The sequence below is a fragment of the Dermacentor silvarum genome, chromosome 10, assembly GCF_013339745.2.
Source record: "Dermacentor silvarum isolate Dsil-2018 chromosome 10, BIME_Dsil_1.4, whole genome shotgun sequence".
Classification (NCBI taxonomy): domain Eukaryota; kingdom Metazoa; phylum Arthropoda; class Arachnida; order Ixodida; family Ixodidae; genus Dermacentor; species Dermacentor silvarum.
Genome location: NC_051163.1, coordinates 100,277,304 through 100,303,986, shown reverse-complemented (window position 1 = coordinate 100,303,986; position 26,683 = coordinate 100,277,304). Strand labels below are relative to the sequence as shown.

Sequence of the window (26,683 nt, the reverse complement as noted above, 5' to 3'; positions counted from 1 at the left end):
GTTTTATGAAGGCCAGGGCAGCCGTATTTCAATGGGGATGAAATGTGGTAACACGCATTTTCGTTGAACATGCATTGGGTACGTAAGAACCCCAAGTGGTCAAAATTAATCTAGAATCCCCCACTACGGAGTAGCCTCATAATCAGATTGTAGTTCTGGCACTTATAACCCCAGAATATAAATAATTTAGTAAAACTGAGTCTCTTACAGTCTTCGCCCCCTTTTTTGACTTTTTCTTGTGTTTTATAGGAAGACTGGGCATGCTGTATTGTCAGAGCCTGCTTGCACATATGCATGTTTCTATTTATATCTGTCCTGCTTCTAAATCAACAGCATATCCCCTACTTGCTGCCTCTCTCTAACGACTAGACATACATCCTTTTTTATTTATTTTCATTTGCCTTCCTATTGTTATGAACATTTTGATTTCTTTTACTTTAGTCTCTGCACTGACTTATTCTCCTCCTTCTCCTTCATAGAGCAAAACTGGGGAGAGGGTGACATAAGCGTACATAAAAACGCTAACAAAAGCAGTTGCTGTCCTGACCAAGACAAGTCTCATTGTCTAAACATTGTATTCGGCGACATTAGTTGTTCTACCACTGTTAATCATTCAAGCCGCAATTTTCCAGCGAGTCCCTCTCTTATTTTGGATTGAGTATTTGCAGTGTGATGTGTGGAAAATATTTGGATGCTCATATGTGTGGCCAACTAGAGAAGCTGCTGCGAGTGAACTTCCATGTGTGGTGACGCTTTTGCAGCTTTTGTGCACTAGCCTTGCGTGTCGTGCAATTAAAGTATTACAGGAGTTTTGAAAAGTTTACATACCTTTATTGACATTATGGTTATTTATTTTACTTTCAATCAATAGCCTGGCAAGGGAAAAAGAATTCAGGATGGCCAGTCAGCCTCTAGAGTCTGTAAAGGAGTATGTTTATCTAGGTCAATTACTCACAGGGGACCCTGATCATGAGAAGGAAATTTACAGAAGAATAAAATTGGGTTGGAGTGCATATGGCAGGCATTGCCAAATCCTGACTGGGAGCTTACCACTGTCAATAAAATGAAAAGTGTACAATCATTGCATTCTACCAGTGCTAACATATGGGGCAGAAACTTGGAGGTTAACAAAGAAGCTCGAGAACAAGTTAAGGACCGCACAAAGAGCGATGGAACGAAAAACCATAGGAGTAACATTAAGAGACAGGAAGAGAGCGGTGTGGATCAGAGAACAAATGGGGATAGCCGATATTCTAGTTGACATTAAGCGGAAGAAATGGAGCTGGGTAGACCATGTAATGCGTAGGATGGATAACCAGTGGACTATTACTGTTACAGAATGGATACCAAGAGAAGGGAAGCGCAGTCGAGGATGGAAGAAAACCAGGTGGGATGATGAAGTTAGGAAATTTGCAGGCACAAGTTGGAATATGCTAGCGCAAGACAGGGGTAATTGGAGATCACAGGGAGAGGCCTTCATCCTGCACTGGACATAAATATAGGCTGATGATGATGATAATGGTAATTTGTACTAGTCTTGTTGGAGCATCTCTTGGGAAGGATTGTGGAAGAATTATTGGGAAGGATTGAATAAGCATAGTAAAGTGCTTAACTCCAGTACATTGACGATGCTTCCTATGTGAGCAAAACTTCAAGCACTTCATAAAACTTAAAAAAAAAACATTGAAGCTTCACTTCTGTTGCTCGCTTCTAACAAGCATGTTCTTTTTTGAGAGCTTCATTGGAACGAATTTCTGTGTTAAAATATGTTTTATTTTACAGTGAAGGCAAAGACTCTCGGCAATGGCATCTTTGCATTTTTACATTGCCTTTTTTTATTGTATTGTGTCACAAATGTTTGTGTATTGGATGCTTCTGTTTATCATCACTGTAGTGGCTGTCCTTGTATCTGCCCTTGATTTTTAAAAACACCCGCATACGCCACAATGTTTATCAGACAAGTATGAAAGTAAGGCGTTTTCAGGCCAACTGCAAATTTCACTATGCTAAATTGGCTGTACACAGTATGGGGTCATTGCATGATAAATGATGCAATTTTTTTACTTCAATTTCAGCTGATAAATTCTCATGTATTTATGGCGCTGTGAAACAGCATATAATGGTTTATTTCCTTACGAAAAATTACCCTTATTTTGGTGTACCTGTAAAAATATATTTTATTTTTATTACTAGGGAAAAAGTCAGTTTTTTTGCAAAGATAAATATCTTTGCAAATATAGATAGGTAAATATAGATAGGTAAATTCAGTCGTGTTTTGTGAGTGTTTATAGCATCTGGGTCATTGCACATAAAGCATCCCAGGCCTCAAAAGTGGCCATCGCAATTCTCTTGGAAAAAATTTGGATAGTTTGCGACCGTGTGAATGAGGTTTGATTAAAGTAATTTTCACGAAGAAAATATTTTTGTGACCTAAGTGCTCTGTGAAGTTTTTGCAAAGAAGCAAAAGTTGGTTGGAGGTAAATTTCTTTAAACACGTTCACTGTGGCTATTTGTCAAGTGATCATATGCTGTGTAACTTGTCTTAAGTATATATACATTGTAAATGACGCTTGCTCATCAGTTCGCCCACTTCTAATTTTAAGGGCTTGGTGTGGTCAGGTAGGCAAACACAGCATAGATGTGAGCTCTTTGCAGAGGCAGATAATGGTTTACTTAGCCTTTTTCTGTCCTACATGAAGGCAGAATAATCACAGGGTTATTTGTTCTCTGCTGCTTCACACCAGAATAAAAACGGTGCTTGACCAGGCCCACGGACACTCACAGCAGACTATAGCTTGGAAACTGCAAATTACTTGACATTGTCTCCTATGCCATGGTTTGTGCCATAGTGGTTCAGCAGGGCCTACCAGTGAGGTTGGTTGTGGACTTGAAAACATTTTTATTGCCTCAAACAAAATTTACTCGAAATAAAGTTTCTAGATCACCAGCTGAAAGGTTAGTGCAAATAATCATACCTCACATATCTTTATCTGGAGGGCTCTTATGCTTAATTTAGGTTTCAAAATCATCAAAAAATTACTTTTTGGCAACTGCAGAAGTAATCTAGAAAAATAGCTAATTTAATTGCTTAACAATATTTATTAAAAAAACTATAGCGACCGGAAAAAGTGGTAAAAAATAATTGTGGCTTAAACATCAACAATTTTTATGCAAAATGTTTCGAAATCGGTACTATCTTTTGTTTTTTTATTGAGCCAGTAAATGCGGGAAATTTATAAATGTGTTCACTTATGACAGGCCATAAAAGAACCATGCCAGTAGAATATTTTAAATCAAGATTTGTCATTGTACCTAGTTTTACACATGAGTTTAAAAAATTTACCTCCAACCTACGTTTGCTTCTTCGGAAGAACTTCAAAGAGTGCTTATGTCAGCAAAAACTTTTTAATTAAAAATACTTTGGTGAAACTTCTTTCACAAAATAGCCAACTGGCCCAACTTTTTCCAAGAGAATAGTTGATGGTCGCTTTTAGGGTCTGGGATGTTTTGCATGGAATGACGTATCTCGAAGTTGATCTTATTACATAAGTAAATTATGTTTTAAAATTGGAATACAGTTGAGCCCTGCAATAACGAAAGCTCGAGACAACGAAATTCTTGCAACAACGATCCGCAATAAAAAAAGTTCATAGGATTGAATGCATTTTGTATACACACCAAAAGAAAAAGCTACTAAACGTTAGAGCTATGCACGCCACTAGAATGGAACCTCTCATTAATGAAATTAGCCGGAATGTTATTCCCATGATATCGACCTGTGTAATGCCGACAGTCCAATGAGATCTTAAATTCACTCCAAAATTGCATAAGATAGTGACAGCACACTTACTTCACCACCACCACGTGTTTTTTTTAGAAAAACAGCAATGTAGTGGAAGCGGTTGTGGCGTAGGAAACACTTAGTGGTCCCCATCTTGTTTGTTCAATGCTCGGTTCAAATGACACGAACCCATCAACCTGTACCGAATGCGATGACGATTTGTGTGCCCTGCATAGTGCATGCGTACTCTGCGTCTCCCAGTGTGCATTGATGTTAACCTGTGGTGTGAAGAGAAAACAAAGTGCGGAAAATACAATGAAGTTTATGTCCCATTGACGTGGACTTGTTTGGGGCACTTGAGTGGTGGCCATTGTGCTGCCATGCCTCCTGCAGTAATTGAGAACTGGGACAATATTGTATCACCGAGAATACCGCTCCAGATTGAAGCATGCTGGTTTCATTACCACTCATCAGGCATTGCATGAGGATTTGGTGTCGCCAGATGGAGATTTGCTGGAAGGTGCCCTTTTCTAGGTCAATCCCTTTTGGAGGATACAATTACTTTTGCATGACTTGACACCATAGATGTCAGCACATACGAATGACAGTGTTCCATACTTATGTGCAACAGTGTTTCTAGCACCAAGACAGTGTGCTTAGTACTGCAGGAACATGGTTGCTTGTTGGCGCCGATGCATCCAATGCCAAGTCCTGTGAAATTATGCAGAAATGATATCTTCAATAATTAAGAACACTGCTCCAAGCCAGTTACGCCATTGCTCACTGGAACATAGGGTTTTTGTGCTGGCAATGAAGTTTTGAATAGCTTGGAGCGTGGCTCGCCAATGCAAACTAATGAAATCTTATCATTTAACTTTTGTTTTGCCCTAGCTGTTCTGTCTCATTTTGTAACAACTAAATTTTCGTGAAAGCGAACTGTTTTGCTTCCTTTGCTGATTTTAATATTGCTGGGCTCAGCTGTAATTCGGTATTTCAGCATTATCTTGTGCATAATATGTAACATGTACAGTGCTCACGGAATGAAACGCGTCAATTTAGGAATAACTAATTGCGCATACTTTCGTTTCCACCGGCTGCAGTTCGTGTCACATTGATCTAATTTTGGCACGTACGCTATTCGTGTCACATTGATCTAATTTTGGCACGTACGCTTAGATCGTCACCTTTGGTGACCAGATTCCTTGCTCCATGACATGGTACTCTCGTTTACTTTGCGCATATGCAGCGTTCTACTAAAAACTCCCTGTCACGTTTCATTCTGTGAGCACTGTACATATGTAAAATATGGCTGTTCTCAAAATATTTTTTCCAAGATATTGGTAGCATTATGGCAATAAATTATTAATTGTACCAAAGCCCTCTAAACAAGGTGCATCCAGAAAAAAAATTATTCTGGCCATATGTTCTTAGCCATGGTTTCACGAGCTCTCAGTACCGTATTTACAGCAAAATATTTCCTTCTCAGGGTAAAATATGATCTATACAATCAGTCTAAAATGTGAAATAAATACTGGTGCTTAGTTTAGCCTTCTGGCTAATTGCTGGTAAAAATTCAAACTATTTTTAATCCCGAGAAATAATTTCTTAAACTTTCCCCTGAACAATTTGTCATTGCAAGTGAGCTAGTTAGCTGCCGCCACTTTGCATTAAATATCAGTTAAACTTTTTTCAACTGTATGGTGTGACTCAATGATGCTTGACTGCATTGGCTTGGTGATGCCACAGCATGATCTCTGCATTTATTTGTCGCTGTTGTCCTTCCACACAATTACTCAATAACAACTGTTTTGTATAACAAACGTTAGCAGACAGTGCTGCTCTTACTATTGCCTAAATTGAAGTGACAGCTATGCATGACTATTTCTGCTAAACTGCTTTCTTGCTTGAGCTCAAATTTTGTACAGTGTAGCATCTTGTAGCGAGTTTATTTTAAAATATCACGAATGTGGTCATTACTTAGCAGTTTCTTGCACGATAAACCAGAAGTGAGTGCAATGGTACAGTGGTCATATCTGTCGCAGTGACTGTGAAAATAAGGTGTTCATCATAGCTGTGACAGATGATACCACCATACTGCTGCAGTGGATGGAGTCGATTTGTTTTTAGTGGTATTTCCACAAAGGACACCAATTTTGAATTTAATATGGATGATACTGGTAAATTCCTAGAAACGTGACATAAAACTAAACTCTCTGCAAACCTCCACCTTTGTGTAGAGTTGTTGCTATTAGACTGAACTTCCAATTGACTAGTTAGACTTACTTTCATGGCTTTTTGATTTTATGCTGGAAGTGTCTTAGCACTGCAGAATATCAACAGAAACGAAGATGACAGGCTAGGCACTAAACTTGCAGCTAGCTTTTATTTTTAAGGATTGGTTATTTTATACACTCTGTACATAGAGACACTAAACTTGTAAAATCCTTGCATGTGTATGTTTCTGCAAATGTTTTGTAAGATACGCCATCTTTTATGCAACGTCAATGACCGACAGCTTACATACTTATTATCTGTCTTTTTATGAAAAATGCTTTGATTATTGCTCTTTCTTGGTTTTTCTTTGTTTAAAAACACTTGCAAACATGAGCATCCATGCACATGTCCTACAGTGTTTAGCCATGTTTTTTTTTGTGGACATAATTTTGTGTTATCGTTTATTGAGCATGCTGGCCAATTTGTCTGATGTAAATGCGTCAGAACTTTAATGTTCCATACACGTTAAGTTCCTTTACATCTTCATCTTTCGCATTGTTGAAATGTTGTAAACAGGATGGACCAACTCACTGACATTAAAGGAGTACTGATATGACATTTTATACTACCCGCCACAGTGACTTAGCACCTATGATGTTGTCCAGCTAAGTGCGAATGCGGGGATTCAGTTCCCACCCGTGACTGCCGCATTTTAGTGCGGGCAAAATGAAAGAACGCTAGTGTACCATGCATTGGGTGCATGTTAAATAACCCCAGGTGTCCAAGATTAGCTTGAAGTCCTCCACTATGACATTTGTCATATCGATTGTGGTTCTGGCATGTAAAACCGCACAATGTAATTAGAACTACCTAAAATTTGTTACTTTTAAATTTTTGGGGGGTAAATGTAGTTTCAAGCACTCTAAACCCCATAAGAAATACTGGCAAGTGTACCATGCATTGGGTGCATGTTAAATAAACCCAGGTGTCCAAGATTAGCTTGAACTCCTCCACTATGGCATTTGTCATATCGATTGTGGTTCTGGCATGTAAAACCGCACAATGTAATTAGAACTACCTAAAATTTGTTACTTTTAAAATTTTTGGGGGTAAAGGTAGTTTCAAGCACTCTAAACCCCATAAGAAATACTGGCAAGTGTACCATGCGTTGGGTGCATGTTAAATAAACCCAGGTGTCCAAGATTACCTTGAAGTCCTCCACTATGGCATTTGTCATATCGATTGTGGTTCTGGCATGTAAAACCGCACAATGTAATTGAACTACCTAAAATTTGTTACTTTTTAATTTTTTGGGGTAAAGGTAGTTTCAAGCACCCTAAACCCCATAAGAAATACTGGCAAGTGGCAGAGCACTTTAAACAATTTTTTATTATATGTACATGTTTCTACATATCTGTTTCAGTTTCAAGCATCCGGGAAGTGGATGTGTCACAATGTCATGATACACTGGCATGCCATGTTCCTGCGATCACTGGTGCAGTCACATGCAAGTGCAGCCAGAAAAAATGTGCACAGCAATCTTGTTCAGTTTTTGTTTTTTATGAGCACCCCCATTATACCTAGTCTTATCACTGCACGATTTCAGAATACTTTGCTTTATTGTGGTGTTTCGAAAATGTCGATTACTATAAATCTGTTAATTTGACACCAACTTTATTACCAAACTAATATGTCTTAAGTTTCTCAAACTTCGTAATAATGTCATCCATTTATGTGCAAGAAGCATCTGGCAGAGATTCTGCAAATTCAATTTGTGTTGGTACTCTTTTAAAAAGAGTGTGCTTTTTGTTGTTTATTGTTTAATAACTCGACGGGCATGATTTATCGAGTGTAGTGGTTGAACTAGGCATGTCACAGCCTGTAGGCAATGTTTCGGCAAGGAAGCTCGTCTTTGTTAGACGGGTCCCATTGTTGAAATGTTGGCTGCAGCTTGAGACACCCTTGTTCAATCGCTGCTCATCATTTCAAGTTTTAATTTCCTTGTATCCCTCTATCTTTCAGCAATTACAAACTAAGTCAAGAAGCACATTTTATGAACTTGTGTCTTGTTTGGAATTTTAATGAACCTTGTAATTGGCTGTTCTTTCAGTCCTAAGGCTAACTGCAAATTTTTGCTGTTGATATCTGAATTGGAAACATCTGTTGCTCTTTTCTGTGCACAGTGGATACTGGCTTGCACCAGTGGGCCACCATAACAGGTGGAACTGTTGATTTTATTTGTAGGTGCTCCTCATTGATTGTGTTGTATCGTTCCTCTTCAAAAAATATTTCGAGCTCAATTTTGCGCTTGCTAGAAAGTGTATGAATGAGAAGTGCTCACAAACCTTACTGCCAAGTACGGGAGATGTAGTGTTGAAGGGTGTTCTTAAATTTTGTTGACATCTATGCACTGGTACACCCGAATCCTTGCCTGAAGCCTGGCAGCTGAGAATACTGAGTGTGCAGCCCCTCCCCAGCGCTTGATTTTGTATGCTTTGATGAGGGCTCCCCCCTGGATGTTATGTGGATTCTCCCCAGCATTCACACTGTTTGCACTGGATAGCGAAGAACTACTAAGAGCACTTAGCATTGTTGCCATTCTTTTCTTGCCTCATGTAGGACAAGAAAATTAAAAATTTAAACAAGGGGCTGCAGGAACATGGCAACAATGCGTCTCACCACAGTTAGCACCTTTCCACTGCAAACAACACTAATGTAAAATGCTACTGGAAGCATCAGCTATCGTTGAAAGGGGCTGAGAGCAGATGCCAAAAATGATGAAGGTAGGAGAAATAATGACTGTGTGACCTTGTCTGAGAACTAGCTCTGCTATCTTTTGTGTGTGCCGTACATTACAGTCACTGGGCATCCTGCATTGATCTGGTTGTTTTTTTAGCAGCGAAGTTGTGTAAGCCAGCCGTAATTTGTGGTGCGTGTCAAGAAACTGCCCCACTGTAGCCATAGCTGGGCTGAGGTCTCCTCCTTGCCAGCTCCCTGCCTTCCCGATCCCCGCCTCTCTTCTCTCCGCGGCGCGCTAAGCCAGGAGAAAAGAAAAACTGGTCGTTTAATATCGAGTGGCTAGCCTCCAACATGTTCGGCGTCGGCAAGCAACAGCGTTCTTGGCACTGTGCCAACCTTGGTTATCCTGCCTGCGTTCATGGCATGCCAGGAACGCTGTCGCTGGTAGGCGCTGACGTGTCCAGCGCTCTATAGTCACGTGAAATGTCACAAAAGGGAAGGTACCTCCGAATACCTTCCTACATGCGTAGTTAAGTTAAACCAAGTTAAGACCTAGCAGCAGCAAAGTTAATACCTAGCAATAGCAGCCAGGTAAGACTTGAGGATCGACAGTCTCGCTGTGCCTAAGCTTTGCGCGACCGAGTGCAAACTTTTTTTTATTTCTTTTGTTTTGTCTCAGTTCGTTTTATGTGTGACATCAGATAATGCATACATATATTTTGCTGAATTATAAAATTTAGTGCAATTTCACCACAGGTCTAAGCATTCCTGTGTTATTTTCATATTACTGCTCATCTATTTATCTTAATACAGAATGAACTTGTGGTGGACCTTATTGATTAAAATGCTTGTTTTGTTAGCTTTCGCTGTTTAACCACTAAACTGCTAATCCCACGTGCTCATAAAGGTAATCGCAAAACGCAGGAGTTATTCACAGAGGCTTCATTTTGTATTGTATATTTAATGAAAAAAGAACCGAGCTGATTAGCCAATTTTAACATCTGCAGCTTATTTTAGGGCTTATGAGTCTTGTTTCGTGGTTCACATTGTCATCAGTATTATTTGTTGGATGATCATATTTAAAACTATTTCTCTAAAATAAAATACAAGAGAGTAAATGTTAAGAAAATGTGGTCAAATAGTGACACAGTGTAAAAATTTGGCACATAAACAGCTTTTCCGAAAGGGAAAAGCTGGCATCAACCTGCATGTTAGCATAAAGCTATAAAAGAAGCTGGTACAGGTTCATAAAAAAAATTTGTAGAACTGAAAAATATACCTTGTTCCATTGATTGAACACAGTACCACCACATGACTCTTCTTCTACAGCAACCTAATTAGAAGTGGAGGAGGTTTCAAATGCATTGATAAATTGATTAAAAATTGTGTTCACGAATAAATATTGCTACGAAGTTACCACATCCCTAGAGAGACCTTCTTCCTTGAGTAGACGACAAAGAAGACGGGTATGTCTGGTGCTGGGGCTGTCCACCATCTTGGTGACTGTGTATCTGAGTGTAAATGCATTGTAAATAGCCCCGCCTTGTGCCGTTTTACGTTACGTCTTTGTGGTGGATCTGCTTAGGCACCCTAATTAGGCAGTTGAGTTATGCAGTGTATCCAGGTGGGTGGTACTTTAACCTGTTGTGATATTACTTTCTCCTGGTGTAGTCTTTTAAAACAAGTTTTTAACAAAAACAATGAAGAATGTTTAGCATCTATTATAGAAACAGTTTTGAAGTCATTGTCAAAGAAGCTGTACAAGTGACAGTTCACTTCCATTTATTAAGCACTGGTGGGACTGTGGAACTTTAATATTAAAGATGTCTTGCATACATATTGAAGGTCTTCTGGTAGGAATTGTGCTGCAAGATTGAATAATGAGTGCAGAACGTTTTAGTAAAACTAATGGGAAGGTAGACAGTTGTGTTTTTGCTCAGTGTGAGTTTGTCTTTTTATGTGGTGGGTTCACTTATTTCATTGTTTTTCACAGTGTGTTTACCAGGTATAATTTTCAAGTGCTTGGATAGGTGCTTTTCAAGCTTGCTAGACTTGAAATAGTTCTCATATCTGATGTTCCTGCAAGTTTTTGCATGGAGTCCATGTACTGTAAACTTGACAAAACACATTAAAAATTGAAAATTCTTAATCTAGTCGGCAGCTGTGCGCGCACTTTTCATGATGCTGAAGATGCAAGAAATGCAGTGAAAGTAAGTTTTAAATCAAAAGAATGAATGGGTATCTGAAAGGTTAATTTGCTAGGCGTTCAAATGAAAGTTTATAATCGGTCCCTTTGAGACTTAGGAATGCGGTTGAGTGAAATGGTGAGAGCTGCTATTACTTGACATCAAGTTAGTAGAAGTTTACTGCATTCTTTTTCTTGCTTGCTGCGCATTTATTTTCTATTGAATGAAGTTTGTTTTTATTTTTATAAATCAGCCTTTCCTTTACTAATGTGCATTTCCTTTTATTGCAGGTGCAGAAGGTATGTTTGTTGCTGAGTGTGAGGTTGCCATGTCGAATCTTGGACGTGGTAGCTGCATTGTGACAGGAGCCAAGTGAAAAAGCACTGATATACTTAGATTTAGATGCATGATAAGGGGCTTGAGGAGGCCAGAACTAGTTTAGAACCTGCTACCCAAAGTGTTCTTTGTAACCCATTATGCAACTTCAAGATGGCAAATCTCATCAGTAATATATTATGCCAGTCTTGGAAGCAAGCACCATTAAAGTATTATGGCCTGGTGTCCAAAGTGTAGAAGCAAATCTAAAGCATTGAAATTCCTCTTGGTTTGGTGTTCTTGAGTTCTTTCTTAGTACATGTGCCATTTTGTAGGATGCTTAGTTAACTGTATTGAGAAAACTTAGGAGAAGTGGTTCTTGTTGTTTTGGTTCCTCAGTGATGACATCTTTTGATCTATGGTGAAGAGGTTCTTCAATGTGCCTTCTAATTTGTGCTGTTTTTGAGTGATTAGGTCTTGCACCATATCACTGTTTTAGGGGAGTCACTTTTTCAGACTTGCTGAAGCTTGCCGAGTGCACTGACGCATGGCATTTATGTTGTTTGTGTATTTTGTGTATTTGTCTAAGTATTTGTTTGTGTATTTATGTATTTGTTTAAGTGTATTTTCTGTATTTTGTGTATTTGTCTAAGTGTATTTCTTTTCATGGTCTTGATGGGCATTTTTAAAGTAACCTCTGCATTGTTCTGCATGGATGCTGGTTACACAAACCTTACAGTATTTTTAAATATAGTGGATAAAGCACTGTTAGAATCACAAGTTCAGAAACAAGTGTAAATACCTTGTTTTATAGATGCATGTTTGCTCTTTGAATTAATTTGAATTACATTCTCAATAGGCTGTTCTATTTCTGAATGGTAATATCTTGTCGGTGTGCTGCATATTCATTGGAACAAGTTGTCATTGTTTTATAAATGTAGAAGTTTGTTGCATGAACATTGCAAAATTGGCATAGATTTCAATAAAATATTTCCAGTGCAAGTGAACAATCTAGCGTTAGTGTTGCAAGTGTTCTTGAGTCACAGTAAATATAAAAAATAATTGTGAGCTTTTTTGCACATTTTAACTAGATGTTTACTCCTTGTAGCTTCCCACCCTGCCTTTTGCATATCATTTCTCTCTCTTTTTAATGTATGTGCTTTCTGAAAATGATGCTGAGTAATCATGTTTTGTAATCAACAGGTCATCAGGTTTAAAGCTGAGTGGTCACTTTATCCAGATGTGATTTCCTGTCACTCATTGAAGCAGTCGCTGCCACAAGCTGCCTAGGAAGCACGGTGTTCTGGCAGTTGCTTTCTTGCGTTTAGGTTATCTATGCACTGAGTGCCTCAAATGCCTGAAAGAATACCATTGGTGAGGTTGAATTTTGCATGGGCAGTTAAGCCATAGGAATCCTGGTTTTTGTACACTCTTCCTCAGAATTTTTTTTATTGCTAGAGCACTGTCGTGTTTACTTTCATGTGGCCTTGTGGCACTTTCAAATTTCCAGCTTGTTTATCATTTGCGTAAATAGTTTTGGTGTTGTAGTGCTTGCAAACCGGGTTTTCAAAGTGATATTTATGGTTTGCTGTATGTTTAACCCAGTCAAGACTGAACCTGAAAACAGTGTGGACATGAACGAAGAATACCATGACATGTTCGAGGTTGACTGCATGGAGGTTGAGCTTTCCGACAGTTCCAGAAGTGGTATGCAATAATTTATCTCTTTCTCTCTTTGTACAGTTCATCTGTGCAGGCAATGGATCAGTACGCCTCGCCTAATATGCTGACGCCTGTGTAGGGAGCACTGCATCAATTTACCATTTTAATCATAGATGGCAGCAGTGTGCCACATTGGTAAAATAATTTCAGTGAAACTTTAACATGAAACGGCAGCGTCCTGCTAAGTGTGACGTCGTAAATCATTGCGATTGACGCATTTAACATTCAGTAAAGAAGCTGTGCTTATGTGCATTGCTGCTGGTTGTTTGCGGCACGTCAGATGGTGGCCTTTCGATCCGATTGCTACCTGAGGTGGTCTCAGTGAACATGCACAATGTCGTGCTAGATTGACAGTGTTTGTACGTGGAATTGTGGTGTGCCAGAATCGCCTAGCTCACTGGTGGCTCGTGGTGCGTCAACAGCACTCTCGGAGCTGGGATGGCAGCCAGCGCATGCTTCAGTGGTACAGGACTGGGCACCAAAACAAAAACTGCTGGGGTTGGAAAGTTGCTTTGGGACTTAGGGAGACCGAAGTAGCTCAGGACGTCCTGCTTGAGGTTGTTGTAAGGTGTGGTGCTCGGCGAAGGGAATGGAAGGTCCATGCCTACATCAATTTGGAGGACATACTCAAGAACCTCGTACTTGAAGGGCTGTATGGTGATGATATTCTGAGCCATGGTTGCCTCCAACCTGAAGGACCAGCCGATGACACCCTCAGGCTGGAACCAAGGAAGCAGCGGGTTGAACCGTGGGGTCGGTGAGCCTGCCATCACCGTGTTGTCACGAAGAAGGCGAATAACGTCCTCAGGTCATCAGTTGTAGGCAGCCAGTTGATTCGGGCCGTCTAGTTTTATTCTGAATGGTGATGATTAACAGCGGCAGCTGGCTAGTGACGCAGCATACCTTCATTGAAGCCCAGTAGCGTGTAGCATTATTTCTCTAGCTCATTACTGGCTGATTGTTATCCTCAGCTGCGGGCACCTGCATGCAAGTGTCACGCTGCTACATGTCATTGGGTATGTGCTGCTCTTCAATCACGAAAAAGATAATTTAAAATTTCTCCAGTCTTGGGTATCATATGTAATCAAGTATTCCTGTCTGACTATATATTCAGACATGCCACACTCTGACTTTATGGTGGCATTGCTAGATAGAGCACCATGTCCAGAGGAAGAAGCGAGAGAGGTACCCAGCTCCAGTACATGTGTTAGACATGATGTGTTTCAGCAATAGCAATACTACATTGTTTCATTGCTGATTAGATTATAGTCGACAGTCATTCGAGGTGGTGTCTGCTGGAAATTATTTTATATGTCCTAATAAAAGTAGTGATGGTTAAATGATTTGTGGTCTGTTTGAAGAATTGAGGCATCATACCATGGTTATGGAGTTGGCAGCTATCTAACAGAGCAAAAAAGGCAATACAGAAATTTTGTTTCGGTTCTCCTGTGATGTTGCTGTCTCAGAAACAAGATGAGACAGCTGCGTTTGATGCGAATGAAAATCAAGATTGTTCCTTTTCTTTTTTTCTTTATATAGCTTTTTTACCACGCGTGCCTTTGGAGCCCACCGTCGTCGTCTTTCTCGTTTTGTCCGCTCCCTTGAGTTTCAATAGCTTCTGGCTGCGAAAAGTTTTCTTCTCGTCAGTGGAAGGAACCTTCAAGTGTGTCAAGATGTACAGGTCTCCGAACGAGTCTTCCTTTGGTTTTTAAGAGACAGGAGTGTGGCTTCGTCGACTTCAGAATATACTTCAATGACCTTAGCCAGGTTCCAGAAGGATCTAGTAGTGTGTGTACTGAGCAAAACATTATCTCCTTGGTTCACTGTCGTTTCTTGCTTTCTTGCGTTACACTGCTCTCTTAATTCTTTCAGATATTCCCTGTTCCATCTTTTCCACCAATCTTTCGTGATTTCTTTTTATTTCTCCATATTTCTTCTATGCTGACCTTTTTTTCACCTTCGGTACTGTTTTTGATCCTATGCTTGCCACCTATTATATCAGCCGGCACAATAGGCAGAGGCTCAACCGGTTCGCTGTATACATAGGTCAACGGTCTGTTTTTAAGGACAGCTTCAACTTCAGTTTTGATTGTTTGCATCTCTTCTCTTGATAAGTCTTTTTCTGATAACTTTCCTCATCGTTGATTTCATGCTTCGTATCATTCTTTCATAAAAGCCTCCCCACCAAGGTGCTTGTTCTCCAATGTACTTCCATTTGATTTGATCTCCTTGGCTTGCTCTGTTGGAGACTTCACCTTGTAGCTCTTTAATCATACGTTTGACGACTCTGTTGGCCTTCTTGAACGTCCTTGTGTTGTCACTGTAAATGCCGGAACATAGTCCTCGTCTCACTGTAAATCTTCGGAATGCATGTAAGAATGCTTCTATTGTTGTGCTGTCCACAACTTCGAGATGTACAGCTCGTGTGATAGCACATACAAATATTTCAACATATTGTGTTGTAGTGCCTTTCATCACGTCTTTTATAAGTAGCAGACCAGCGAAACTCACACCGATCACTTCAAATGGTTGTCGCTCGTTGTCTCTTTAAAAAATTTGTGACATTGGGACAAGCTAGTGCTCGAACTTGTGGAGGGTGTCACCAGCTACCTTTTGGTTTTGCAACTCTTGTGGCCTTTTAAACCTCCTCTCATGGAGTAATTAGCTGCTTTGCTATTGCATAACTACTTGGTAACATAACCCTAAATTGATGTGCCTATGTAATGTCCCTCTAAAGGTTCTGAGACCTATTGAACAGTCTAAGGAAACATTCTTGATCTGTAAGCAATGGTGCAGTAGATGTGCGAGTCAGATGTTATTCTGCTACATGCGGCAAGTTATCTTGCATGCACACAAGATCTCTTTCCGTCTTCTTTTGAGGCCCGAGCTTTTTTTTGCCCTATATAGTATCGACAATGACGTTACAATGGGATTGCTGCAGTGACTTCATGGCGCCAAAACTGACAAATCTGAATCCCTTGCAATTAGACTAACAATGCAAGCGTAAAACTTGGACACCACAGAAGAAAAGGGGCAACCACGGTGCTGACTTTCAGCTGGTTTATTCTTTTCAAGGCAGATTCTTTTATATAATACATTGAATAACTGCAAAAATATGCAAGAATATATGTAACAGCTAAAAAGAAAATGTAGGGAAAGAAATGAGAAAGTGAGAGTGATATGAATAAAATCTATATTGTTACGCTAAAGCTACGGCAAGGACAGAAGAAGAGGAGAACGAAGTGCACTTGCCTTGGTAGCGGCTCGGTGTCGGCGCGGCCCCTTTTCATCAATTCATCTGTTAAATAAACGCACCCCATCGTAACAGTTTTGGTGGAGGTGCTGGGTAAAACAACGGTGTCCCCGAACAACGACGACGAACCGCCCGCAGAAGTGCAATCCGTGGAGCTTCGCCGAAGTCGCCGAATTGCCGGTCTGCCACCAGAGATGGCTTCCGACGGCAACAACCCGCCGCCTTCTTCCAGCTCCCAACGGCAGCCCTACATAGAACCACGAACCTTCGCCGGAAAAGCCGGGGAAGACGTGGATGGATGGCTGAGCTTTTACCAACGCGCAAGTCGGTTTAATGGCTGGAATGCCACCGCCCAGCTTAACAACGTTGCCTTCTTCCTCGAGGGAACCGCGTCAGTGTGGTTTGAAAACCACGAAAAAAGCATGACGACGTGGGAACGGTTCGTAGATGAAATCAAGAAGTGCTTCGGAGATCCCGCAGCTAAAAAGAAGCGTGCAGAACAAACCCTAATGCAGTGAGCCCAAGTTCCCGGCGAAACATGCACGACGTACATCGAGGAAGTGCTGAAATTGTGCAAGGCCCTGGACCCTCAGATGACAGAAGAGGACAAAGTTGGTCATCTTCTAAAAGGGATCGCTGAGGACGTGTACCAGTTCCTCATCGGAAAAGATAGTCTGGACTCCGTCAGTGACGTCATTCGGACCTTGCGTCAGCTTCATCGGACCTTGCGTCAGTTATTCGGCAAGTGGTGCGCGAAGAGCTTGACCGACGTGAGGCGGCTTCCCTCTCGACTCCGCGGGTTCGAGAGCCCTTTCCTTACTGCGACTTCGGTGAGACGTCCATCACCGCCGTCTCCGCAGATGCCTACAACTTCGCCCCTCGTTCAAGAGTGTCAAACCCTACTATGAACGCGCATTCCAGTTCTCAGTTCCACGGCGGTTACTCACCCAGAGCACCTGCAGTTTCTCAAGAGTGGGATGGCCGTGCCAGTTATCCAGTGAATGACAATTTCAGTGCGTCCCGTGAGCGTCCCATCTGCTTCCAATGCGGTATTCGCGGACACGTCGCCAGATTTTGTCCTCATCGCCGTCGCACGTCACCACCGTCGTATGAGCGACCGCGCACTTTTTATCGGCGCAGCAATTGGCACAGTGACGGGACACGCTGGCCTTCTGACTCCGATGGCAGGACAAACCACCAGGCGAATTACCGTAGTGACTCACCAGCTTCTGTGCGGAGCTTGACGCCACCGCATTCACGCCAGCGCAGGTCACCATCTCCGCGACGACGTCTGACGTCACCGCCGCCGGGAAACTAGGCGGCGCGACCAATGGAGGTGAGGTCGCCAGTCATCAGCAGCTACACGCCCCTATGCCTCCGCCCGTCACCATGTGTCATAACAAGATTCGTGTTTTAGTGGACAATGTTGCTACGTTGGCCTTAGTGGACACAGGAGCGAGTGTCTCCGTTATCAGCCGGGATTTCAAAACCCAACTAGGCCATAAAGTGATGTTTCTCTGGGATAACGCTAATGCATTTCGTGCTGTGAGTGGAGAGCTGCTCCGACCTATTGGAGTGTGCACCGCGAACGTTTACTTCTCCGATAACGTGTATCAAGCCGAATTCGCAGTGCTTGCTAAATCCACTCATGATGTAATTCTTGGCCTCGACTTCCTACAACAGTGCGGTGCCACTGTTGACTGCGGTACCGGCGAGCTTTTCCTCTCTCCTCTTGCTGACCAACCTGCTACATGTTCACGCACTCTCGCCGTCATTGAAGATACTGTCTTACCGGCACGTTCCTTATCCAGAGTACGAGTTGCTGCTTGCGGTGTCGACGCCGATACATTTGAAGCAATTGTTGAGCCTGTGCCTTCGATGGTTGTGAAGAAAAGTGTGCTCGTACCTCGATGCGTCCTCTCTGTGGCCTTCGGAACAACTACATTGTGGGTGTCAAATTTAACCTCCCAGTCAGTTGTGCTACCCAGGGGTATGCGACTTGCCTCTTTTGAAGTGGATACCAGCATCCGCATAGGCGCTTTATCTGATGACACGTCACACGAACCCCGAGAGCATGGGGCTGGCCCCGTTGTCCCTGAAGACTCGTTGCCTTTTCTAAAAATGATAAACAAGTCACTGTCTTCAGAGAAGCATCAAGCCCTGGTCAGCGTCCTTAGCAAGCATGCGTCATTATTTGATTTCGATCAGAACGCTCGCAAAGTACGCGTTCCAGTTACGCGGGCTCGCCACAGGATCGACACGGGTTCCGCGCATCCCATAAGGCAGAAGCCTTACCGCGTGTCCACGTCAGAGCGCAAGATCATCGCTGAACAGGTCGACGACATGCTAGTTAAGGGCATTATCCGAGAATCCTCTAGCCCATGGGCTGCGCCGGTCATCCTCGTGAAAAAGAAAGATGGGTCCTGGAGGTTTTGTGTCGACTACCGGCGTCTCAATTCTGTGACGAAGAAGGATGTGTATCCACTTCCCCGGATCGATGACGTTGTCGATTGCCTTCATTCCGCGTCCTACTTTTCATCTGTGGACCTCCGATCAGGATACTGGCAGATACCCATGCATTCAGCTGACAGAGAAAACCACTTTTGTGACCCCAGACGGCTTGTTTGAATTCAACGTCATGCCATTTGGTTTGTGCAACGCGCCTGCAACATTTGAAAGGTTTATGGACACGGTACTGCGCGGCCTGAAATGGGAGATTTGTTTGTGTTATCTTGATGACGTCGTCATTTTTGGCCGTACTTTTGCAGAGCACAACGATCGACTGGACATTGTTTTGACGTGCCTTGAACAAGCTGCCGTTACACTCAATTGCTGCGCAAGGATAACCCTTTCATCTGGACAGCAGATTGCGATTCCTCGTTTCGCCAACTGAAGTTCCTGCTCTCTTCCGGACCCATACTTCGTCATTTTGACCCCTCTGCCACAACAGAATTGCACACCGACGCGAGTGGAATCGGCCTCGGCGCCGTCCTCGTGCAGCGCTTTGGTGACGCCGAGCATGCCATTGCATACGCCAGCCGTTCGTTGAGCAAGGCCAAACAAAATTACACCGTCACTGAGCAAGAGTGTCTCGCCGTCGTCTTTGCAGTCCAGAAGTTCCGGCCATATCTCTACGGGCGCCGCTTCATGATCGTTACTGACCACCATTCACTATGTTGGTTAGTTGGTCTCCGCGACCCGTCTGGCCGCCTTGCTCGGTGGGCGCTACGTTTACAGGAATTTGACTTTGTAGTCCGTTACAAGAGTGGCCGACATCATGCGGACGCCGATTGTCTTTCGAGGCTCCCTCTACAAACAAGTGAATGTGACGCCGACAATTTCGATGAGTTTCTGGCTGCCATCGACGACATTCTTTTTCCCGACCTGGCCACCTTCCGGGAAGAGCAGCGTGACGACAGCAGCCTCGATGCCCTCTTCGCCTCAGCTGCTCAGCCAACAGGTAACAATGGCTTTGTCATCCAAGATGGCCTGCTCTACAGGAAGCATTATGCGGCTGATGGTGCCCGCCTCCTCTTAGTGGTCCCTAAAAAATTGAGAACCCACGTGCTCCGTGCTATGCATGACGACTCGACCGCTGGGCACCTGGGTTTCACCAGAACGTACCACCGCATTCAGGCCAGATTCTACTGGACCAGTATGCGACGGGATATAGAAAAGTACGTGGCCAGCTGTAACAAGTGCCAGCAATTCAAGCGCCCTAATACTGCTCCGGTCGGACTCCTTCACCCTGTAGCGCCACCATCATCTCCTTTCGAAATGGTTGGAGTGGATCTTCTCGGCCCATTCCCGTGCTGAACGAACGACAACCGTTGGATTATAGTCTGCGTCGACCATCTGACGCGTTATGCTGAAACCGCAGCGATGCCAACGGCCACTGCTCTTGATGTTTCGAGCTTCCTCCTGTCCTCCGTTATACTCCGTCATGGACCCCCTCATGTTATTGTGAGCGATCGCGGTCGCCAGTTCGTGGCCGACGTAGTCGAAGAGCTGTTGCGTCTCTGTGCTTGCCAGTTTCGCCACGCGACCCCGTATCACCCACAGACAAATGGTCTCGTCGAGCGCACTAACAGAACTTTGACCAACATGCTTTCGATGTACGTGGATTCCAGGCACAAAAATTGGGATGACATCTTGCCTTTTATGACATACGCCTACAACACCGCAAAGCATGAAACTACAGGCTACAGCCCTTTCTATCTTCTTTATGTTAGATCACCCCGCAGCTTCCTTGACACCGTTCTACCTTTTACTCTTCATACGGACTCTTCTATTGCCCAGACTCTCTGCCGCGCTGAGGAAGCACGCCGCATAGCTCAGCTCCGTACGTTGGCATCCCAGGACCACTCCAAGATCCGCTACGATGCACGTCATAAGAATGTGTCATACGACAAAGGGGACATTGTATGGCTTTGGACACCACTTCGCAAGCGCGGCCTGTGCCAGAAGTTTCTGGCTCGTTACACCGGGCCTTTCGTCATCACCGATCGCCTAAGTGATGTAACCTACTCTATTGCTCGTCTCGTGTCCAATGGCTACCGGTCTAAGAAGACGCAGCTTGTTCACGTCGCTCGCCTGAAACGCAGTCATCCACGTGACTCCGAGTGGACGTAACAGTTACTCGCCCAGCGGGCTTCGTCTGAGACGGGAGGAGTGTTACGCTAAAGCTACGGCAAGGACAGAAGAAGAGGAGAACGAAGTGCACTTGCCTTGGTAGCGGCTCGGTGTCGGCGCGGCCCCTTTTCATCAATTCATCTGTTAAATAAATGCACCCCATCGTAACAATATGAAAGGCACCAAATAAAGCAGCATGATATGCATGCTACGTTACAGAGCTTCCATGTTCTCAGTTACAGCCATGGAGGAGGGACTCTGATGCAGTTTAAAGTTAGTGCCATCCTTGTGCTTTCTCTTCTCTGGTGTCGAAGTTTTAAGTTTGTGCTGTTAATCCAATGTCCCACTGACTAGCTCCAACCTGTACCTTGCAAGTGAGCAAAAAGACTGAGGGTATTCGAGGTGCTCAATCTGTTTCAGTCGCCGCCATATGGAAAAACAGGTATGGAAGCCACAGAGCGTGCAGGGCAAAATTATTTTGATGTTTATTGGAATTGTAGAAATAACAAGGCAAAGAGAAATGAAAGCAGATAAAAAGATAACATGTTGCAGGTGTGAGGAAAGCTTGCGTCTCCCACATTGTGCATGCGGTGCTTTACCAATTCAGCTAGCATAGCAGCCATGCACCTGTCCACAATCTTGGGTATTTGTGTATGTGTATAGTGTACGCCGTGGGAGTGTAGGCAGTGCCTCCTTGTGGCGACCCACCGCATTGCCTGGTGGCTATAGTGTTGCACTACTGAGCTCGAGGTTGAGGGATCAATCCGCTTCGTGGCGGCTGCATTCTGATGGGGTACAGAACGCAAAAATGTTCGTACCAAATTGGCTGCACATTAAAGAAACCCAGATGGTCATAATATGGTGCCCCCCCCCCACTGTGACGAACCTCATAATCAGATCGCGGTTTTGGCACGTAAAACCTCAGAATTTAATCAGGAATATCTTTGTCTTCGCGGGCTAACCATGGCTATGATAAGCTGTTCCACGGTAGTTTTGAACGAGCTCACTTTTAACTACGACTTAGCGCAGTACATGAGCTTGGAAGCAGGCTACTGGTCTAGAAAACATCATAGGCTACCTCATGGCATCAAGGCTTGCAAAGTTGAGGTCGTCGTCAAGACGGGAGAACTATTTGATGTCTACCGATTTTCATATGCTCATAAGTTGTTTATTAACATACTTGCTTTGCATTGTGCAACCATTGAAAACTACAATAACTTTAAGATTGGGGGGTTTTACATGCCAAAAACCACGATCTGATTATGAGGCACGCCGTAGTGGGAACTCTGGAATAATTTGGACCACCTGTGGTTCTTTAATATTTTCGCATTTCGCCCCCATCAAAAAAACTACATTAACTGTGCTTCCACTTTAAAATGACGGCAAGCTCTTGTGCATGTACAAATGAGGTGCATATACTATATTAGATTGTCGTCAAACCCACTTATAACAATACCGGTTTTACTATGAGTAGCTGATGCACCGTCAACTTTTGTATGTGTTATATGGCAAAATAAACCGCCTAGGTAAATGGCCTCATACCCATTTATCGGTTAAAACAGGTACATCTGGCTGTTGTGCGTGTGTGCCGAAGACAGAAAAAGCTACACAAAAATTTAAAAAAAGCTGCCACACCCACCTGCACATCTTTGCCAAACCCGCTTTTAGGCTGTGCTTCCAGCATGGTATGCCTTCGTCATGTCGCCCTACACGTCACCAGTCTCACGTGCCTTTCCTGTCTCCCTTACACCCCTGCAACATCAGCACAGGCAAATGGTGTGTCGGAGGGGTGGAACAAAGACGGGAGAGGGTGCTAGAGGCTGGCGATGTGTAGGACGATACGATGGTGCGTCGTGATATGTGCGTGCCACACATGGTGCAGCGGCTCGCATATTGTTAAGGCGATATACACCCCATGCACATTTCTGCCATCAGCGTTGCCATGATGTTTCGTATAAAGTCCAAGGGCGACAACATCGTCGCCATCCGCCGTATGCTTATGTGTCAGTCAAAGTGTGCGAGGGTGAGTCGACGATGGTGGCTGAATTTTGCGCGCACGAGGAAAGCGGGGAGGAAGCGCGCCATCTTCCATCACACGCAAGGCAGCGGGATTTGGGAGGGAGTGTGCAAGAATATGGTAATGCCTCGTTTGCCAAAGCTTAAGTATAAGTTGCTAGGATTTGTGCTCTGGATCGTTGGAAATGTGCACTGCTGCCGCCATATTGAAATAGTAACTGAATCTATCAGCCTCCCATGTAAGAGGGGGGTTGACTTCGATAAGGATACTGAGAACAAAAACCTTGCCTTATATTTGAATAAATATGGTTCGAGAGCCACAAGTGCAGACATTGCATGGATGAAAAACTGCAGAGAAGGTGGCAAACGTTGACTGAACACCATTAGTTTTTGTTTTCATTGTTAAGTGAAAAGATAAATTGGTCTAATTTTGTTTTTTTCTTTTTTTTTCGGTTCAGTTTTAGTTCATACATTGTTTCTACCACCTCATTAACAGACCTAAATGTGTAGGATCTTTATCTCAGTATCACGACTACTGTGTGTAAACTAGTGTGCCTTTCTAATTTTTACAGTGAAAGCGGATCCAGAACCACAGGTTCTGCATGCAGAGCAAGCTCCCCCCGTTAAGACTGAGCCTTCCAAGACTGGCCATTCTGAGACTGCTAGTTCTCAGAACGCGGTAGCTGCTGTCACTGGATGGTTGAGCAACAGTAAGTATTTTTGACCACTACATCATGGCTTCTGCTTGAGTATAATTTGTCATTTGTGATCTGTACTGCTGAGTCTCATATGGAAATTTCTAGATTAAAATGTGGTGCTGGTGCAACCATTAAGCAACTGTAAGAGTCATGCTTTCTGAGTGTTTGGCATGGAATTGTTGAGAAAGCACTTCTTTTTCAATGGTGTCAAAATGCAAGAATGCTTGTTCATTTAAATTTAGGTGCACCTTAAAAAGCTCCAGATGGTCAAAATCAATCCAAAGCCTTTCACTATGGCTTTTTTCATAAACTACTGTGTAGTTTGAGGATGTTAAACTCCACAATTCAATTAAAATTTTTTGAGCACTGCTAGTTCACTTAAAGGCTTCATCATGTTCTTTGCTTGCGTCGGGGCACCTTCACTTCAGAGAACCAAGGTGTTTTATTAGCACAGACAATTCTTTTCGCCATATCATATTTAGCCAATATTTATCGCAACACTCTAGCATACGTCAATCTTAAGATCTAAGTGAAATTTGCACAGCAGCATTCACAGTGGGCAAATAATTTCTCATATTTGATGCCATTCTTTTTCATTTTATTTTTCTGGTGTCTTGAAAAACTATTGAATGCTACCAATTAGAGCTAAATGATATAAATCATTGCAGTTGAACAAATCGCGAAGGGCATATTAGCGAAGGACATATTAGACGGTGACTAACAATAATCTGCAAGAAAGTTTGGAGACAGAAGGGTGAAGTTTAGGTAAATTGGTGTTGTACTGTCCAACTTTTGTTGGATTAACGGGCAAAGTCGCACTACATGCGGATATTGGACACCAAGTTTTCCTGATACTTTTCAGAGTACAAAGTTTTTACATGCTGTATCAGTCTGATACTGTGCCTGTCTGCCATCTTTATTCCGACTGTGTTGTAAAGTGAGTGCTAACTGTGCATGTATTTGCCCACTGAAATGCTTAGGCAGATGATTGGTTTAATGCTGGTAGCAACACCTTAGTAATGGAAATGGCTGTTCAACCATGCTTTCCAGTGGCATATTGCTTTTGAACCTACGCAATATAAGTATGACTTCTATCTATGTCAGGGAAGCACTGCATTGCAGAGATTGTGCATTAGCCCCAATGGTCATCCAAGCTAACGTACTGCGCAGAATCTACAAGCAGTTGACACATATATGTAGGAGCTAGCGTGGTTCACATGGCTTAGTGATGGGTATGTCAGCATGCATTTGGTATGGTTTCGTATGAGTCAAAGCAGAAAGTTGACCTGCTTTTCCAGATGCGTGTTGTGTAATTGGGCTTGTTAACTCTGATGCATCCGGGTGTCCTTGCTCTTGTCATGTTGGTTTTTTGTTTGCTTGTATTCCACCTGCTATTGTGACCTGGCAAATATAGAGTCCTTCCACAAACAATAAGGTGATGGATTACATTACCGGTCATAGCGGTCACATTGAAATGTGGCCATTATGGCTGTCAACGTCTCGCGTTGATGACCATGTCAATGCGTGTCGACGTCTCATGCCGCAACATTTCTTGGCGAGTGAGTACTTCAGAAATTCCTTACCAAAATGCTCTGCCTAAAGAAGCTGCTGACCCAGTCTATATTCAAGGAGCGCAAACATTAGCCTGTCGAAGCTGAAAAATTAATGCGTGTCTTGGGTCACTCAGGTCCCACCAGACTGGGGCACGTCGGCGTATCATGCAGCAATGATTCATGCAACGGTTTGCATTACATAGCTTTAAACTACAGTGAAGTCTGCCGAGTTTTTTAGTGACTTCGGATCATACGTTTTCCTGGCTAGTAAGTTTTTTTTTGCATTTTTTATGTAAACGTATGAAGGAGGTTCTACTGCATATCCTGTAAAAAGTCAATTACTACATTATTCGTATATCGGTAATCCTGTTTTAAATGCAACAGCATCTCTTTGGCTGCCCTACCTCACTCTGGTCCTGGCCTCAATACGAGAACTGGGTAAAAAAAAGCAATATCTAGCCCTTATGAGGAATTTAACCTGGGCCAGCAGCTTTATAAGCGAGCACCTAATCTCTGCGCCATGCCAACAGTTGAGAAGGGGTGCTGAATACGTGCGACAGCAGAGTGGAGAAGCACAGCCACCATCATGCTGTTACAATATCAATGTGTATGCACGGCTCATGTGTGGAAGGTTAGAAAGTCTTCTGAGACGCACAATGCATTCAAAAGCAACAAAGCCAAGCGTATACACCATCAACCTCCACTTACTCGCCTGTAAAGGTAGTTGAATAAAGTATATGTGCCGTACCAATGGCTCTCGTATAACTTATGGACACGAAAAAAGCACACAACCAAAAGCACGAGAGTACATACATTGCTGGAATGGGAAATCCTCTCCACTTTTAACTCGAGCATTACACATTAGCGCCACCAGCTTGACAACGAAGCGCTACAGTCACGACGTGTGCGTTGCAGTTTGTACTGAACACAATGGTACATTGAAACTGTTGCCTTTACCCGGAGAGAAATGGGACAGCATTTTTGTTAAAGCTAGACCATATTTTGTTTCTTGTTTTTCACGTAAGCCTGTATGTGAGGACATGTGGATGCATTTTCACTAATGCTAGTCGTACAACATCTTCGCTTGCAAGTATGAAGTGGCTGCAGAGCATGAGAATTCCTGAAATTTCAAATGGAACATGTGCACGCCCTTCCTCTCGAGGGCACCGCACTTTCAGCCAGATAGTCAAGATCATGCACGTGAAGGTCTCTACATAAGACGTGCTTCCTGCGACTTCGTCGAGTATATCATGTGACCTCAGTAAATCATCGAATGCTGAGCACAAAATACTGCAACTGTGAATGCACTGCGCAGCTAAAATGGAAAAATAATAATAAGAAAAACAGATGGGGCCTGCGACGCAAGTGTCCTTCTGTTTTAGTATGGGAGCCGGCAGGAAAGAAAAGTCACCTGTGGACGCAAGTCGAGGCAGAAGGAGGAATTGTTTGTGGAGGCTGTGAAGCTTGTCTCTTGGCCACAGAGCAACATGGTACAGAGAAATCTCGTTGATGCGATTCTGCATTGTACATTTTTCTGGATAATACATTTTTTCTTATATACCATTTCTTTATCT

The 26,683-nt window shown here is 43.0% G+C and overlaps 1 protein-coding gene across 1 annotated transcript in view; it reads left to right on the top strand.

The window, feature by feature from the left end:
• Positions 1 to 11,868: 11,868 nt before the first annotated feature.
• Positions 11,869 to 26,683, top strand: part of LOC119466357 (uncharacterized) — a 53,570-nt gene continuing 38,755 nt past the window's right edge. Inside the window, exons 1-2 of the mRNA XM_049657018.1 lie at positions 11,869 to 12,942; positions 23,431 to 23,568. Of these exons, the coding sequence (XP_049512975.1) occupies positions 12,816 to 12,942; positions 23,431 to 23,568 (265 nt within the window). The 5' untranslated portion in view covers positions 11,869 to 12,815. The remainder of the gene's footprint in view (positions 12,943 to 23,430; positions 23,569 to 26,683) is intronic.